This window comes from Adelges cooleyi, unplaced genomic scaffold (assembly GCF_023614345.1).
Source record: "Adelges cooleyi isolate 19-005CV unplaced genomic scaffold, UGA_ACOO_1.1 ACOO_flye_CR_arks_rails_tigmint_CR_PRNA_2, whole genome shotgun sequence".
NCBI classification, from domain to species: domain Eukaryota; kingdom Metazoa; phylum Arthropoda; class Insecta; order Hemiptera; family Adelgidae; genus Adelges; species Adelges cooleyi.
Window position 1 is genome coordinate 1,734,901 of NW_026095860.1, and position 15,876 is coordinate 1,750,776.

The 15,876-nt window shown below is 28.6% G+C and overlaps 3 protein-coding genes across 6 annotated transcripts; 1 reads left to right on the forward strand and 2 right to left on the reverse strand.

Moving 5' to 3' along the window:
* Positions 1-2,065: 2,065 nt before the first annotated feature.
* Positions 2,066-4,317, reverse strand: LOC126833637 (uncharacterized). The gene is made up of 6 exons (XM_050565079.1): positions 4,156-4,317; positions 3,986-4,039; positions 3,159-3,188; positions 3,063-3,095; positions 2,684-2,708; positions 2,066-2,423 (listed from the first exon to the last, which is right to left on the reverse strand). The coding sequence occupies exons 1-6, from the start codon at positions 4,217-4,219 to the stop codon at positions 2,300-2,302; spliced, it is 330 nt and encodes a 109-aa protein (XP_050421036.1). The 5' UTR covers positions 4,220-4,317; the 3' UTR covers positions 2,066-2,299.
* A 1,937-nt stretch (positions 4,318-6,254) lies between these two features.
* On the reverse strand, positions 6,255-9,701 carry LOC126833759 (ring canal kelch homolog). Of its 3 annotated transcripts, none has more exons than XM_050565275.1 (9): positions 9,492-9,700; positions 8,604-8,708; positions 8,163-8,394; positions 7,955-8,081; positions 7,696-7,781; positions 7,299-7,613; positions 7,064-7,213; positions 6,668-6,911; positions 6,255-6,597 (listed from the first exon to the last, which is right to left on the reverse strand). In XM_050565275.1, exons 2-9 carry the CDS (start codon positions 8,669-8,671, stop codon positions 6,407-6,409), a joined length of 1,413 nt encoding a protein of 470 aa, XP_050421232.1. In that variant the 5' UTR covers positions 8,672-8,708; positions 9,492-9,700; the 3' UTR covers positions 6,255-6,406. The 3 variants fall into 3 exon arrangements, with proteins under 3 accessions (XP_050421232.1, XP_050421231.1, XP_050421234.1); XM_050565274.1 differs by having other exon boundaries at positions 8,604-8,711; XM_050565277.1 differs by lacking the exon at positions 6,255-6,597 and having other exon boundaries at positions 6,675-6,911; positions 7,071-7,213; positions 8,604-8,713; positions 9,492-9,701.
* Positions 9,071-15,332, forward strand: LOC126833758 (zinc finger protein ZFP2-like). 2 transcript variants are annotated; one of them, XM_050565273.1, is made up of 4 exons: positions 9,071-9,274; positions 11,143-11,354; positions 12,765-13,031; positions 13,345-15,332. In XM_050565273.1, the coding sequence occupies exons 2-4, from the start codon at positions 11,176-11,178 to the stop codon at positions 14,816-14,818; spliced, it is 1,920 nt and encodes a 639-aa protein (XP_050421230.1). In that variant the 5' UTR covers positions 9,071-9,274; positions 11,143-11,175; the 3' UTR covers positions 14,819-15,332. The 2 variants fall into 2 exon arrangements, with proteins under 2 accessions (XP_050421230.1, XP_050421229.1); XM_050565272.1 differs by lacking the exon at positions 9,071-9,274 and adding an exon at positions 10,025-10,268 and having other exon boundaries at positions 13,345-15,331.
* Positions 15,333-15,876: the final 544 nt, after the last annotated feature.

The window sequence follows — 15,876 nt, forward strand, 5'->3', positions numbered from 1 at the left end:
TTGTATATTCGATTCATTTTGCTACTTTTTTAGTATAGTAAAAAAACGCAATTGATGGTCTGTAGTGTGCAAGATGTCATTAAATTGAAAAGGAGCGTTTAAGGAATAAATATAACACATTTTGAAATACTGTTGTACTAAAAAAGGTTACAGATATTTAAAAAAAAATCATTACATGAGTATTTAAATACAATTAATAAAATACCACCAATAGCATAGTTTATAATTTTTTCAAATGCTAAATGCCTATTATACAGTTAAATTCATATTACAAAATTGTCGATGTCGACTTTTTGGTTATGACAATAGGTCCACAAGGTTCAAGATAAGTGTTAATTTAGGACCACAGTCATGTTCAAAAAACTATGATTTGTTTTAGTATCAATGTTTGTAAAAATAAAAAATAAAACTGTGGTGTAATTAGGTATAAGAAACGATATGTCGGTAGTAACAGTCCATAAATGTATTTCGTAGGTATTACCAATTCTGTACTTAAAGGCAAATTACTTTTGGTAAACCTTTCCTTGGGAATAATGAAATCAAAGATATTGGAGCAATAGAAATACTGAAATTTGCAAATGACTCTGGTTCATTTAACGCACAAAGTTATTAAACTAAGTTAACTAAAACTATTACCAATTCTTAGGTAAGGTTGTTTTTAGTTTTTAAACTCATTGTGAAAGATTTAACCAAGTTAAAAAAAAAATTACATATATGATTCATTTTAATGATAATATTCTTAAGTCATAAGATATTCACTTAATTAATTTTTTTTTTTGATACCGATATTAATAAATGTCATTTGAGCTAGTCGTCAAAATATACCTACTTCTAAATTTATGTTTATTATTAAGTAACTAGTAAAAAAATAATAATTATAACCGCATCATCATAAAAGGGGATTATAGTTCAGAAATAATCACTATTCAGGATACATACCGGCGAGAAACCCTTAGTGCTAGAACTTGCTATGAAAATTCAAATGATAGGTGTAAACATTTTTTGTTTCAACTACTTCTGTATACGATAGATATTTAAATTTGTACAATTATAATATGCATATTTCAAAACTTACCTTCGTCGTGCACATGTATGATTATTTTTGAAAAACAATATTATTTGTGTACAGGTATTATTGCTTCGTCTTGTTGCATCAAGTGTTCAAGTTCGATAACGATAACCATACTAAGCATTGTTTTACAATCCCTAGTTTTAAAATGATCACATTATATAGCTTCATCGCGGTCATTCAAGTTTAAAAATAATGTTATTTATGTGTTTGAGTTGTTCCTTAGGTATACATGTTGACAAAATAATATATTTATTTTAGGTGTGTGCAATTGGTAACTAAGGGTAACCACAGAGATCATAAGATCTATTAAAAAAAAAAAAACTGTTTCAATTCAACAACATACGACGAATCGAAAATAAATAATATATCATACTAATAGGAATTTTTCTACACTAAATAATGAAAAAAAAATCAAGTTGATTTATTATAATCGATTGTATTTATAGATATTTGTGCAAGAATATATTCATTTTGTACTAGGTTTGTTTTATTTCCTTGTAATTTATGCAAACGGTTATTATTTTAATTTTTATGTGCCTTAGGTACTATAAAATAGTATGATATTTATTTTGGATCTTAAATGGGCTCAAATAAGTAGTAATGTTGATTTTTTTTAAACTGAGCACCAAATAAAATTATATTAAATTTCTACCTGTTCAGCTGTTCTATAAAAACACCTAATTAACACATTTTAAATCTCAACTAAGTTTTTTTTTAAATAACACAAAACGTATAAGACGAAAAATTGTGTTAAAAAACCTTTATAAATAAAATTAGAAGGACTAAATGTATGACCAATTTATGTTATAGGTTGCAAAGGTAATAAAGAAGTTCTAAGGCATAATTACAGCGAAAAAAAAACATAATTATATTTCATTGGAAATCATATATTTATAATCATAGTTTTGTCGAAATAGTAGTACATTTTATTTTGAATTTTGAATTTATATCAAATAAAACCTTACAAGCTGATACCTTATAAGATTTAACTTGTAAAATGTTGTAAGGGTTTTATTATATATATATTTGTTGATTTAAAATTCAAAATAAAATGTATTATTATTTCGACAATCATGATTACATTATGTTAGTTTCATTCATACTTTTTAGAATAAGTTTATCTTTTTTTTTTTTAATTTGAAGAAGTATCGAGTTTGAATGATGGTAACAAAAATAATATTATAATCATAACAATATCGGCATCTATAAATGTTTATAAGTTAATAATTACACCTTAGTAAGTGGTGTAATTTGTAAGTCAGTTACTGTAAAAGTAAATAATTCGCCGTACTCAGGACCATTCAATCCATTGTCTTTAAGCTTTCGGAGAACATCATTGTAGGCAGCTTTACTGAAACCAATAATTTTATATTGTCAACAATTTACCCGTTCCAATAAAAATTAAAACAGAAATCCTAAAAACCGACGATTGGAAAACTTTACCTAGCTAAAATTTACTTTATTTATTATAGCCCCCCGCAAACGTTGATTAAAATTATTAGTGATACGATGTGTTGACTGATTTTGAACTTGTAAAAAACAAAATGAATAAATACCAAGTCAATAATGTTTTTCCAACCGAAAGCGTTGATATGGTATAACAATACTCACGTGGGTTTTATAGTGAACAACAAATCTGTAAAGCAGAAAAGTTATTTTATTATAAGTACAACATACATATACCTATTATATTATGGTTTTACCTAACAATAGTAAAATGTCTGTGTTTTAATATTTTGTCATAGGTGTAGCAAAGGGTGGGCATCCCCCCCCTCCCCCATAAATTGGTTTAAGGTTAAATTTCATGTTTAGGTAAATTTTTTGAAAACAAATTGTATAGCAATAGAGTTATTAACTAAGTAAACAAAATTAAAGACTAAATGTTTTCAATCAAATATAAATCAATAATTGTTTTTTAATAAACTGTTATACTTGGTGTTGATCTTATTATATAATATTTTAATCTATATTAAAAAATTCCATACGTTACCTAAATTACCCTCACCCATCGGATTTGCACCATCTGCAAAGAAAATATAATTAAAATGTTATCTAACAAACCTAGGTATATTATTTATACTTTTACCTTTTTCTACAAACATGACACCGCCCATTCCTGGAATAAAAAAAAAAACATTATCAAATAAATTGTAATTATACGATTACCACACGACTACAATTCTAATTAATATTAAAATATTCGTATTGTATTATATTCCTTATTTAATTTTAATAAAATACATTAGATTTCAATTTCAACCAATAAAAATAAAAATACACAGTTTCAGAAAAAAACGTTGATACACTTTACCGCAATGCGGTGGGGAAAACCTTAGTTAAATTTTGTGAACATTTTTGTGCTCCATAAATAATATTCTTCAGTATAATCGCCCGTCTTAATTTTACGTTAATGAGAATGCGGTAACTATATATTTTAACTTTTAATCAGTTTTTATAGTATATAAATTCTGATCTAAAGTGTTAAGAACAAGACAGTTAAAATAAAAAAAAACAGCGTTGTAAAATATAATAATACAAGCTAAATTGAAAAACAAGTCATTATTTTTAAGTTACATTAACAACTCCGAAATATTCCTTGCTGTTATTTTTTACCTTATTTATATTATAGACAGCCTGATGTAAAACTGATATTTAAAAATCGTAGCACTCGACAGTCATACTCTATATATTAAGTACACTATGTATATTTTGTATGTATTATGCTAAAATGCATTTAAATGGATTGTTAGTCTGGTATTGATATTATAGAAAGACTTAGGGACATGGACACGTGAGGCATTAGCCCCATCAATTTGGGCTTGTGTAATATATTCGCCTAGGTATCGTTATTATAATAATACGACATTTACATAATATTATGAGTATATTTAAGATAAACATTAGTATAATTACTGTGATCACGTTGACCGTATACAATTATGTCATTTTTTAAGAACGAAGGTGTACCTAAAAAAAAAAAAAAAAAAATAACAACAATAAGTCATACATTGAGTAAGTATACACTGTAGGTGTATAATAATATATTTTAATCTGTGGATTCTGGTCGAACGATAAATACATACCAGTCGCAAACGTACAGGCAACACAGACAGATAAAACAATTAGGCTAAAACAGATGTTTGCCATAACGATGCGAATAACAGTATACTGCGGTGAAGGTTAAACGTGGAGAACAACTGTAGAATCGTGATTGAATGTAACGAATGAAATTATCCACTAAAATACCGAAGTCGGGTCCATAAAAATTTTTTTTGAAATTTCACCTGATCATACAGAACAAAAAATACCGATAATGATTCAAAAATAATAGGTACGTTTTGAAAATATATCTACCAACACAAATATAACATATTTGCAAACGATTTGCGCGGCCCTTCGGTATTTTATTTGCAGAATGGAGGCCAGACAAACGATAAATCGTATAGTAAATCGGTTAAATTGAATAAATATCGTGCACAGTCATTGACACAGACTATAATTAACATACCTAGTTTAGCTGTGTACCGAAAATTCATGACGAAATGTAAAAACAAACAAGGTAATAAATTAACACCCCCGAACCTATACTGATGCAACTGATCATTATTTATAACCAACAGTTTAAAATGTATTCTGTAAACTAACACTATCACCGCTTACAACAAAATTAATAGCAATTAATAATCATTGTAAAACGTATATTATACGTTTTTGTGTTTTTTTAATTGTTTAAAAAAACTGTTTTGTATGATATTGCTCTATTGTTACCTACATAGGTACATTATAGGGATGGCCAAATTTTTATTAAATTCAAAAATAAAGGTTGTTTTTAAATATTTGTGTACATTTCAGTTGGCATTGTAAAAAGGTGTTGTATTTAATGCAAAAACCCGAAACCTTGGTTTTTGTACAACACGGAAAATCCCAAAAAAAATTTAAATGCTAGTTTTAAATTTATATCTATTAATTATACATTAGTGCCTTATATTGTTATCGATATGCCGGTGTATTAGCCAAACAAGTGATAAGATATTTCCAAGGAGGTTCTAAATATTCCAACTGGCTTAGCAACCTGAATACGCGGGAAAAATATTTTAAATAAGTTGTCGGAAATAGCATGTCCGAATTACAATCCTAAACGGTTAAATAAAATGTCTTGGGGCAAGTCTTTGAAGTTTTTAGATCTGGGCAATTACTATATAATAATAACGTATCGATAAAAGTACATTTTTTATTTTGTTTTTTAATGGTATTATAAAAATCATTAAAAATGTTTAAAAATTGCTGTACAATAACCAATACGCATAAAAGCTATGTTTACCATAACTATAATTAAGCTCATAGTATTATGTAAATGTCATAGTATTGACTCGATTTATATAGCGGGGTCTATATAATACAGTACATGTAATTTTCAAGTAAAAGAATAATTAATATAATTTTTTTAAAAAAAACATACTTTTCTAAAAAAATTATGAAAAAAAAATTGAACTAAAAAGTAAAAAATAATTTTTTTACAAGAACAATTTACCAATCAATTGTAGCACATTTATTAAAACGTACCAGTTACTTTGAAAACAATAAAAAATAACTACAATTTTTAATAATGTTAAACATCTTAAATTTTTGACAAAAAACTTGTAAAAAAATTATTTCTTATTTTTAAGTCAATTATTTTTCTATAATTTTCTTAGAAAAGCATTTTATTTTTTTAATTAAATGTTTTATTTGTTAATTTTTTACTTTTTAGTCTTATTTAAATGTAGACATTTAATGATAGTGAATAGATTACTTAGTAGTTACAGTGCTTTAAATAGTTAAGGCATTTTTTTTCTTCAAAAAACATGTAATTTTAAAGGAAACGAGTCCCTCAATATTATGAGGGAACGTTGTATTTTTATTCGAACTGAGTGTCTGGATCAATTTTCAGCCTTCTATGACATTGGGAAGTGGGTTAAATTAACTGTATTATACATTATACAATGGTATATTAATCATAAATTCAATGTTGCTAAACACAAACAATATTGTCAATACCTAAAATGAAAATTGTATCAAACTGTAAAAAAAAAAAAAATTGTTTTAAGGGTAGTAAATGATATTTACTATAATATTATATGTATATATATATATATAATTTTTCCTATAGTATAATATAACTCTTTTTGTATCCTTTTAACATATAATAAAGACAAATTATCACAAATTAGAAGTACAACACAGTCGAAACTAACAAAACATAGTTTGTATTCACAATTAAAAAAAAAAAGTATGATTAAGTAATTTTATATTAAATCAAATAAACAAGAAGATTGTGATAATAGTAAAATAATATTAGTAGTAATAATTAATACCATACGAATACAGAGTAACATCATTAAAACAAAGAATATGTCCATAATCTTTTGATAGCTCTTTTGCCCGGTCAACCAATTTCCATTGTTTTTTATCCGTGTCATATCTATCGCAAAGAAGTTCTCCATCATTATTCACAAACAAGAATAGGTCATTTTGCTCGATGATGCCTGCATTTTAAAATTATAAATAAAATAACGTACAATATATAAATCGATATAAATATTATAATATACAGACTTGATTTTGCGTTATGTATTTTCACCCGCATGTTAGGCATTTTATTCCATTTGAAATTACGTAAGTCGAATTTATAAACCCGTTGTAACGCATTATTGCCACCGATGAGATAAATGACGTTTTCTATTCTAGATATGCCCATGTCGTAATTACTAATCGGCATAGGATCGAGTTTTTTCCAATGTTTCTTTTCAAAATCGTAGCACTCCACAGTTGCAAGAATGTCACCATTATATCCACCAAACTGCATAAAACAATAAAACTTGATTAAAACTCATATTGACTCAAGGTAAATGAATATTTTTCAATTATTTTAACACACAAATTTATAATACATAAGCGGAAACTTTTTAAGTAGCTAGACATGGTTATTTTGGTGAATTATTATTTACTTACAACGTACAATCGATTATTATAAATTGTAGCACTGCACGAGTCTCGAGCAGTTGGCATTGGTTCAGGAATCTTCATCCATTCTTTTGAATTTGTATCATAGTATTCCACGGAATCCAAATAATCCTTACCCGAGTAATCATAGCCTCCAACCTAAAAAAAAAAAAATACGTTTCTTGTAAAAACAAAGTGCGCTTGTTCACCTTGTCGTGTAAACTACAATCAAATTAAAACGCACGACATATATGTATTGCTTGTCGGTACAGACGGCAAAACCTCTTCGGTGTCGATGCAGTTGCGTCGTGGGAACCCATTGTTTTAACATTGAATTGAGATCTAGTTCATCCACAAGGTTGACCGAACCCGATTCTTCCCTACCGCCAATCGCTAGTATTATCCCATTTTCGGAGACCACCATCGTTGTTTCTTTGCGGGGAGGAGAGAAAAATAAACAATCGCTCGATTTCCATTTTAGGTCATCCTCGTTTCTAATATCCATATACTTCACACAGCAATCGCCACTGCTCGAATGACCGGTAATTGCAAAAATAATCTGAATACAAATTCATACAAATGTCAGGCAATAAAAATACAGAATATAAAAAAAAATTGAGTAATACATTTTCACTACATACATTTGACCCAACTGAAGTATTTCTTGCTGACGCACATGAAGGTTTTGTATCTAAGTTGATCGTTTCTTTTAACAAGTGAGTAGAACCTAAAACGGGTAATAATATAAAAACTGTGAATACAAGTTAGTACAACAATTCATAAAACAGCCAATTTTTTTTTTTTAAGACACACTACATATATATATAATAATAGGCTATTGTATTTACAAGTGATGGCCAACAAATGCATACTCTGATTGGACCAAAAATGTATACTTACTATCTTCGTCTATATTTGTCTTCATTGAACTAACGCAATTTGTAGCACTTAAAGTTTCATTAATATATTCAGAACACAATTCTTTTACATAGCTCAGTTCATACAAATTGGCAGCAATCAACAATTTCTAAAAAATTATAATGGTTATTTAACAATAGAGTAATTACAATATATGTTTGTTAAATTGAACATATTGTGTGTTTAATACCTTTACAGTACGCTCTTTAATATCAAGTTTAGTAGTGTAAGCAAATTTGACTATAATATCTAAAACTTCGAAATCCATTTCCTTCACAGGAATCTCATTTTCTTCGTTTGCTTTCAATGGTCCAATGAACATTTTATAAAACACACGGCTCGCAGAAGCTAACACAATTTTGTGGGCTGCAATTTTTAAGCCTTCATTACTGACTAAGGTTATATCACAAAATGTTTTTTCCCTAGAAAAAAATGTATCCATTTTAATGTAGTAATTTGCATTTAATAGTTATAAACATTAAATAATTATTCAATAAGATTAAACTATTGATAAACATTTTCTGAAATGCAATATTAAAATATGCAATGTACCGAAATGTCGGAACTAAAAATTTAAGTAATAAATGTCTGTGCGATTGTACTAATTAATACAAATTAATTTATAACTTACTGGAAGAATCGATAAAATTGTTTAAAGTGTTCTGCCATAATGACCTCCTTAGTTATTTTACTTGACATATTTGCAATTGGTTTGTTCAGTAATTGTAAAAATAGTCTTCTCTAAAACATATTATAAAAAAAATTAATTTTCCTATAAAAAAAAGTGGAGAAATTGAAGGTTTTTTATAATATATAATTTCTAATACTACAATATTATAAACATATCAGTTAGGTACTCAAAGCTGGGGCATAAATAATAACAATTGAAATACTTAAAACATGTAAATTTTATCAGTGTTAAAATTATGAGTCAAAAATAATATCAACTCCACAAATATTTCTTCGACAACGCCGGTATAATAAAGATTAGATAAGTATAGCTTTCCGGTTCTGATGCGTCATATACCACAAGATAATATTTATAGTTAATAGTAAACGGTGAGACGCTGAGGATGTGCAAAGTATCCCAAACCACCACTTTTCATTAATAGAGTTTTGTTATATAAAATGCATTATTACTTACAATTAAAGCACGATTGGAACAACTTGTATCGATTAATAACGTTATATTAACTACAAATAAAAAAACTTAATAAACTATACGTAAAGTAAATCGTATTGTTGTGGTCAGAGGTGCGGGAACCTATCCAGCCAAAATTGTTATTATTTGCTGTGATCAAAGTATGTATATTTATACCACTAAAAATAATATTTTCTGCTAAATTGTTAAAATTCTTATGACCCAGTGAACAAAAATTAAAATAATTTTTTAAATACATCAAAATAAACGTTTAACCTGTTAACAATGTCATTTAAATTTAAATAAACGAGAGTGTCGTTTATTCGAAACAAAATGTAAATTTACTAATATTTTTCCAACGTCATAGTCAATACTTACAAATTACACTAACTGTGCAACGACTTAATTGTTTAATTTTTCAGTTTTGTATAAAAAGTCAACTGTTTACGTCTAAAAAAGTCGACTGCGTAATTTAACAAGTTCGGTAATTCTTTTGAGTGCTGTCCAAAGCAAACTCCAACGGATAATAATCCAATGTCTAATGTCCAAATTATGATTTAAGTTATCGCTTCGCATTTAGCTGTATTAGCCACTGATATGATTTTATAAAGCCGTGATAAGATATTTCCAAGGAGGTTCCAACTCCCAAGTATTCGTGGTCCTTGGTTATTCTGCGTTTTCTGAAGGATATAAGACAACATTTTTTCAAATTTCAAATACCTAAATCAAGAAGTGCAAAATATTGAAAGCGAAGTGTCAAGTACGCCAAACATGATTATAATACCTAGTACTTATATTATGCATATAATTTAAACCGCGAAGGAAATCATTTTTGGCGGGAAAATATTATCACCTGTTGTACATGCGCGCACATTTTTATCAAATAGTAGGCAGTAGCCGGTAGCGTTTGCTTACAGTTCATAGGGCACAGTTCATAACGTTATATCTCGCCTCAAGTGACTACGATTTATTTGGAAATAAATGTCGTTTTGTGTTTACTTTACATAATTTTATATTTAAAAAAAATTGGATAACTAATGTGATTTCTTACCTGCTGTGTATTCATCTCTCCGTTCAGCCTTCACGTCTAGAGGGATTAGAGCCCTAACCAGCTTCCAGTGGTTTCGCCAGAGCTGTTTAATAGCAATTTACAAAGTAACATTATTATTGATACGTTTTATATACTTTAATAGATTAATTAGTAGTTCACAGTTAGTGGTTTTGCTATGGATCGTTATAGTTTAAACAAATTGAATTACGTACCGAGTTGAAGCGCTATCAACGGCTGTAGGTACAATAATTATTGATAATAGGTAAAACACCGTAGGTATCTATCAAAGTTGTTATTCTGAGCTCTTTTTACAATTAAATAAGAACAATATATTTTCGAAATACAATTGAAATTGTTGTCTTATAATTTCTCTAGTTTAACTATCCATAATGTGATATCTTTTTATCAAATTTGTTAACTTCACGTTTTTATATTTTACCAATAGAAGTACAGTACCAGTTGATGCGATAGCAAAAGCACATTTTTTTATAGTAGCAATGGTTTATTAAAGTTATTATCTCTTACTTATTTATCATTGTAAAGTTGTTATTATTATTTAGTATTCATTGTTTATACGGCTACAACTATATTTTCTTTATCAACAAACATAGTCAATGTTTGCCAAAAAAGAGAGCAGTTTCTAATTTAATTTTTTTTTTGTGCCAAAGGAAAATAGTATTTTACATTTTGAAAGAAAACTATTTTGACTATTATATTTGGATTAATTATTTGTGTTAGTTCAACTAGTATTTCATTTTTTAAAGAATATTCACTTTTTTTACTGGTTAAATTTTGACTGTTAGGATTATTTAATAATAAGTGGAGAATTGCTCAGAGATATGCAATTCTCTGGTAGAATCTCAAGGCTTTTTTTTAAACTATATTTTGCCAAAAAATCAGTCTCCGCTCAGGTTTCATTTAAATGTGTGATTGTAATGAGTCTTGAACTAAATTTTGAAAATATGCTTTATTTTTTAGAGATTAAGTAGTAAGAAAAGAATCAAAATTGAAATGGATAATTATAGCCACGTTACTGCGATCAAAATAGAGGAAGACGATGAGATTATGAAAGAGAATTTTACTGAAGCTTTAGTGTCAAAAGCGAAACAAAATGCCATTGAAAAATCATATAATAGCTATCCGACGCCCCACAACAATCCTCAAAATACAATCCATGGAGATGCATACAAGTAATGTGACAGTTTATTTATAACAAATAATATTATTACGATAAACATATGAATAGGCATTTCAAAACGAATTACTAGGCATTTTTGATTTTTCTTAAATAGATAAAAAAATATTTATTAACAGTTATATTTATCCTGCCTTTGTAACTTCATGTATCCTTAAGTTTCCTTCAGTCCGTAGGTAAGTTAGGTAGGAACATTAGTTATGTTTTCAAAATAATTTTGCATAAAACAAGATTTTTTTAGTTACACTAATGTAAAGTTGTATGGTTGCACACCTTGTATCATAAAACATTATTTTTATTTTATAAACATTATGTTTATTGCATCGTGTTGTTCTTAACATATTTTATGCAAATTATAATCTAGATTATTTAATAAAATTTTTTATTAAGAAACCGGTTGATATCTAAAATTAAACACTAAGCATATTATTTAACATTGTCCCAATTTTATTATCTTGCGGTCACTCTCACTTGACTAGTCTGCTAACATTTCAGAATGCTGGGCTGTGGTGCAATGTTGCTTGTACCATGGTTTCTTGTAGTCTTAAATTAAACATTACTATGTCCCTATTTACAACATACTTATATAGGTATATTAGGGTGGACCAAAAAAAATGTTCTTTGTTTTTTTTTGTTTTGTTCTTCTATTGGCGTTATGTACCTTGGGGGTAAAATAATATTTCCCTATTTCTTTCAGATTTTTAAAATTATTTTTAGATGTTGCAAGCATCAGTTTTCCAAAAAAATTTTTTAGTTTTTAATTTTTTTGAGGTATAAATATCAATTTTAAACAAATGTTGCTTTTATATAAAATCATCGTTAGAAAAAGAGACATAAACCAGTATTTTTTTTTTTTACAAAAAAAACTACTTTCCAACTAATTTAGGCCTTAGAATGTAAAATTTGCGAAAACATTAATATACATACCCTTAATATATATATTTATATATAAGTACATTATATACTAATCTAACAATTTTGCTTATAAATAAAATCACTATTAATTTGTTAGTTGAATTTTGTTGATTTTCAATGCAAAAGCGTTACCTTTGTAACGTGGCTGTTTAGCTAGTTGGCTAAGCTAGGCCGAAACGATAGTCAATAGGGTTAAATTAGTGGACCCGAAGACTGGACGGATGGCTAGGCCGTATCTACTCTTAAATATCCCTAAAGTCTCCTTTGTATATTTGCTATATCGCCTGAGGAGCTTAACAGGCGATCGTACCTCTAAATAACCTAACTCTCAAGTGTGCAACGCGTGTTTATTTTAAACATTTAATCTATATATTTTGTAGAATATAAGATATATTGATTAAATATAATTTGTAGAAAATCTACATTACTCTTGGTAAATATTTTATATTCTATATTTGAGTTTTAATATTTATGTATTTTTTTATTTTAGTGTAAGGGAAACAAGTATTGGAACGATAGTCAAATTTGAAGTAGATGAGGTAGCTGGATATCGTTTTGAGTCTGTAATTGAAATTGAAAAAAACCAGTTCATGCAAACGACGAATCACGATTTGGACGAATTGACATTTATCTGTGACATTTGTAATGAGTCATTTGCAACCAAAAGGAGAGTGGCTCGACATATAACTCAATCACATAATGTACACTCAGTTACTCAGAATATCACAGGAAAACAAGTTGTCAAAAATACATGCAGGTAAGTCAAATTGTTATTATTAAATACAAAAAATATTGTTAAAATACGTTCATTAAGTGTTATATTGTAGGTACTGTCTAATAGGTATCCAAAAATGTATATTTGATATATATATATTTATCTGAATATTCCTTTATATAACCCATTTGTCATTACCTCTAATCAATTGACTCAAATTTACTAAGCTGGACGTTTCCCAAAATCAGTACATTTACTTAATTCAAAATAGAATATATAATTATAATATAAAATTGTGAGAAGAATTCATATTTTTAAAATGTTGTTATTTATTGTTCGGCTATATTTGTTGTAGTGTAAATGATACGACTAATGCGGCGAATAAGGAAGTTGATTTTTTTTTTGAGTCTTGGATAAAGAAAGATAAAAAAAACCAAAAAGTACCGAAGAATATGAAGAAAAATATAGAAGAACGACGGTTATTCCAATGTGATTTATGTCAAAAGTCGTACAACACTAAAAAGCAAATAACTTTTCATTTAAAAAACTCTCACAAAAGTTCAATTACCGAACGCGCTCCCCGAAAAATCAACACTCTAAATCGCAATAAGTATACTGAGAGATTAATCAAAAATATAAGCCGACCCTACAAATGTGATGTGTGTTTTAAGAATTTCATTTTCAAATGCCAACTCACACTACATAAACGAATGCACACTGGCGAAAAACCCTACAAGTGTGCAATGTGCGTAAAGTCGTTTGCTCACAAATGTGACGTCTTAAAACACATACGCGTGCACACCGGGGAAAAGCCTTACAAATGTGGTTTGTGTCCTAGGGCATTTTCTGAAAATTCAAAACTCACAAAACACATACGCGTGCACACTGGAGAAAAGCCCTACAAATGTGAAGTGTGCCTAAAATCATTTTCTATAAAACACCATCTTACACGTCATACACGTGTGCACACTGGTGAAAAACCTCACCAATGTGATGTATGTTTAAAATCGTTTTCAAGAAAATTCGCCCTCACAACTCATGAACGTGTGCACACTGGAGAAAAGCCCTACAAATGTGCAGCGTGCGTAAAGTCGTTTGCTCAAAAATGCGACCTCACAAAACACGAACGCACGCACACTGGTAAAAAGCCTTACAAATGTGATTTGTGTCCTAGGGCATTTTCTGAAAAATCAAAACTCATCCAACACATACGCGTGCACACTGGAGAAAAGCCTTACAAATGTGCTGTGTGCTTCAGGTGTTTTTCTCGAAAAGCCCACCTCACAAATCATGAACGCTTGCACACCAGGGAAGAGCCCTACAAATGTGATATGTGTCTTAAGACATTTACTAAAAAATCATTACTCACACAGCACATACGCGTGCACACTGGAGAAAACCCCTACAAATGTACTGTGTGCCTCAGGTGTTTTCCTCGAAAAGCCCAACTCACATGTCATGAGCGCGTGCACACTGGCGGAAAGCCTTACAAGTGTACTGTGTGTTGTAAGTATTTTTCTAGACAAGCCAGTCTTGCACTACACAAACGCATGCACACTGGTGAAAATCTCTATAAATGTGATGTGTGTCTTAAGGCATTTGTTGGAAAATCAAATCTGACACAACACAAACGCGTGCATACTGGCGAAAAGCCCTACAAATGTGATGTATGCACAAAGTCATTTTCTGCAAAATGCTCCCTTACAACTCACAAACGCGTACACACCGGTGAAAAGCCCTACATTTGTACTGTATGCCTCAAGACATTTTCTCAAATATCAAACCTCATAACACACAAACGCGTGCACACTGATTACATAAGAGTATGATGTACCTATGTCTAAGGTATTTTTCTCATAAGTCAGCACTCACACAACACAAAGGCATGCCATAGTGAAAAGCTCAGTCAATCATTTATAAAAATAATCTAAGAAAAAATTGTTGTCTTGTTGTGAATCAACACATGTAGTTATATATTTTAATATAATAAAATATTTAAATGGTTTGTTTATTTTACTTTTTAACTACCAGATTGTAAGTGTAGAGCACTTGTAATTTAATAGTGTACGTGTAACTGCTAAAGTTATTATAAATATTGTTTAATTTTAATTGAAAAACTTTGACTAACCGATGATAAGTCGATTTAATGTTCAAAAAAAAAAGTTAGACTTATGACGTAATATTAAGTTGACTTGCCTCATTTTTTTAAGTGAACTTTTTGTGATTGATTGACATGTTTTATATTATTGATTTATTATTATTATTAAAAATCAGTTTTTTTTAAATAACTACATATTTCGTCGAATTTAATTTGTATTTTAACAGTAGCACTAAAAAAAAAGAGGAGTAATGACACCTGACATCTGTATTTTTAAAAAATATTTTTAATTTATACATATTTTTCATAACACTTGCTTGCAACTTTTCAGTTGAATGTTTAATGTTTACTCTGTACAAATAAATAAGTTATTTTTAATTTATAATAAGTAATGAAGTTAACACCAGTAGTGTATCTATGATTTTTTCATGGGGGGGATATACAGATTTTAACATCTATACCTATTCAATAAAAACAATAAACATATATTCATATCATTATAAATGCAAGTGTTGCATGTAAACAAAAATTTGGATTCTTAACTACAAAAAAAAGTCTAATTTTCTTGAGGACTGCGAAAGAATATTGAGTACTTCATCAGGTGTGACTGTTATATTTTTGTGTACTGACAGAACTCGGGGGGGAGGGATATAACTCCTATACCCCTCCCCCCTTAAATACGCCACTGGTTAACACTGTTATTATAGTAAATATGAGCGATGAACATTTCAAAAAAAAATTAAGGTCTTCTATTTCGGACCAATATATAATATATATAATTATTATGTA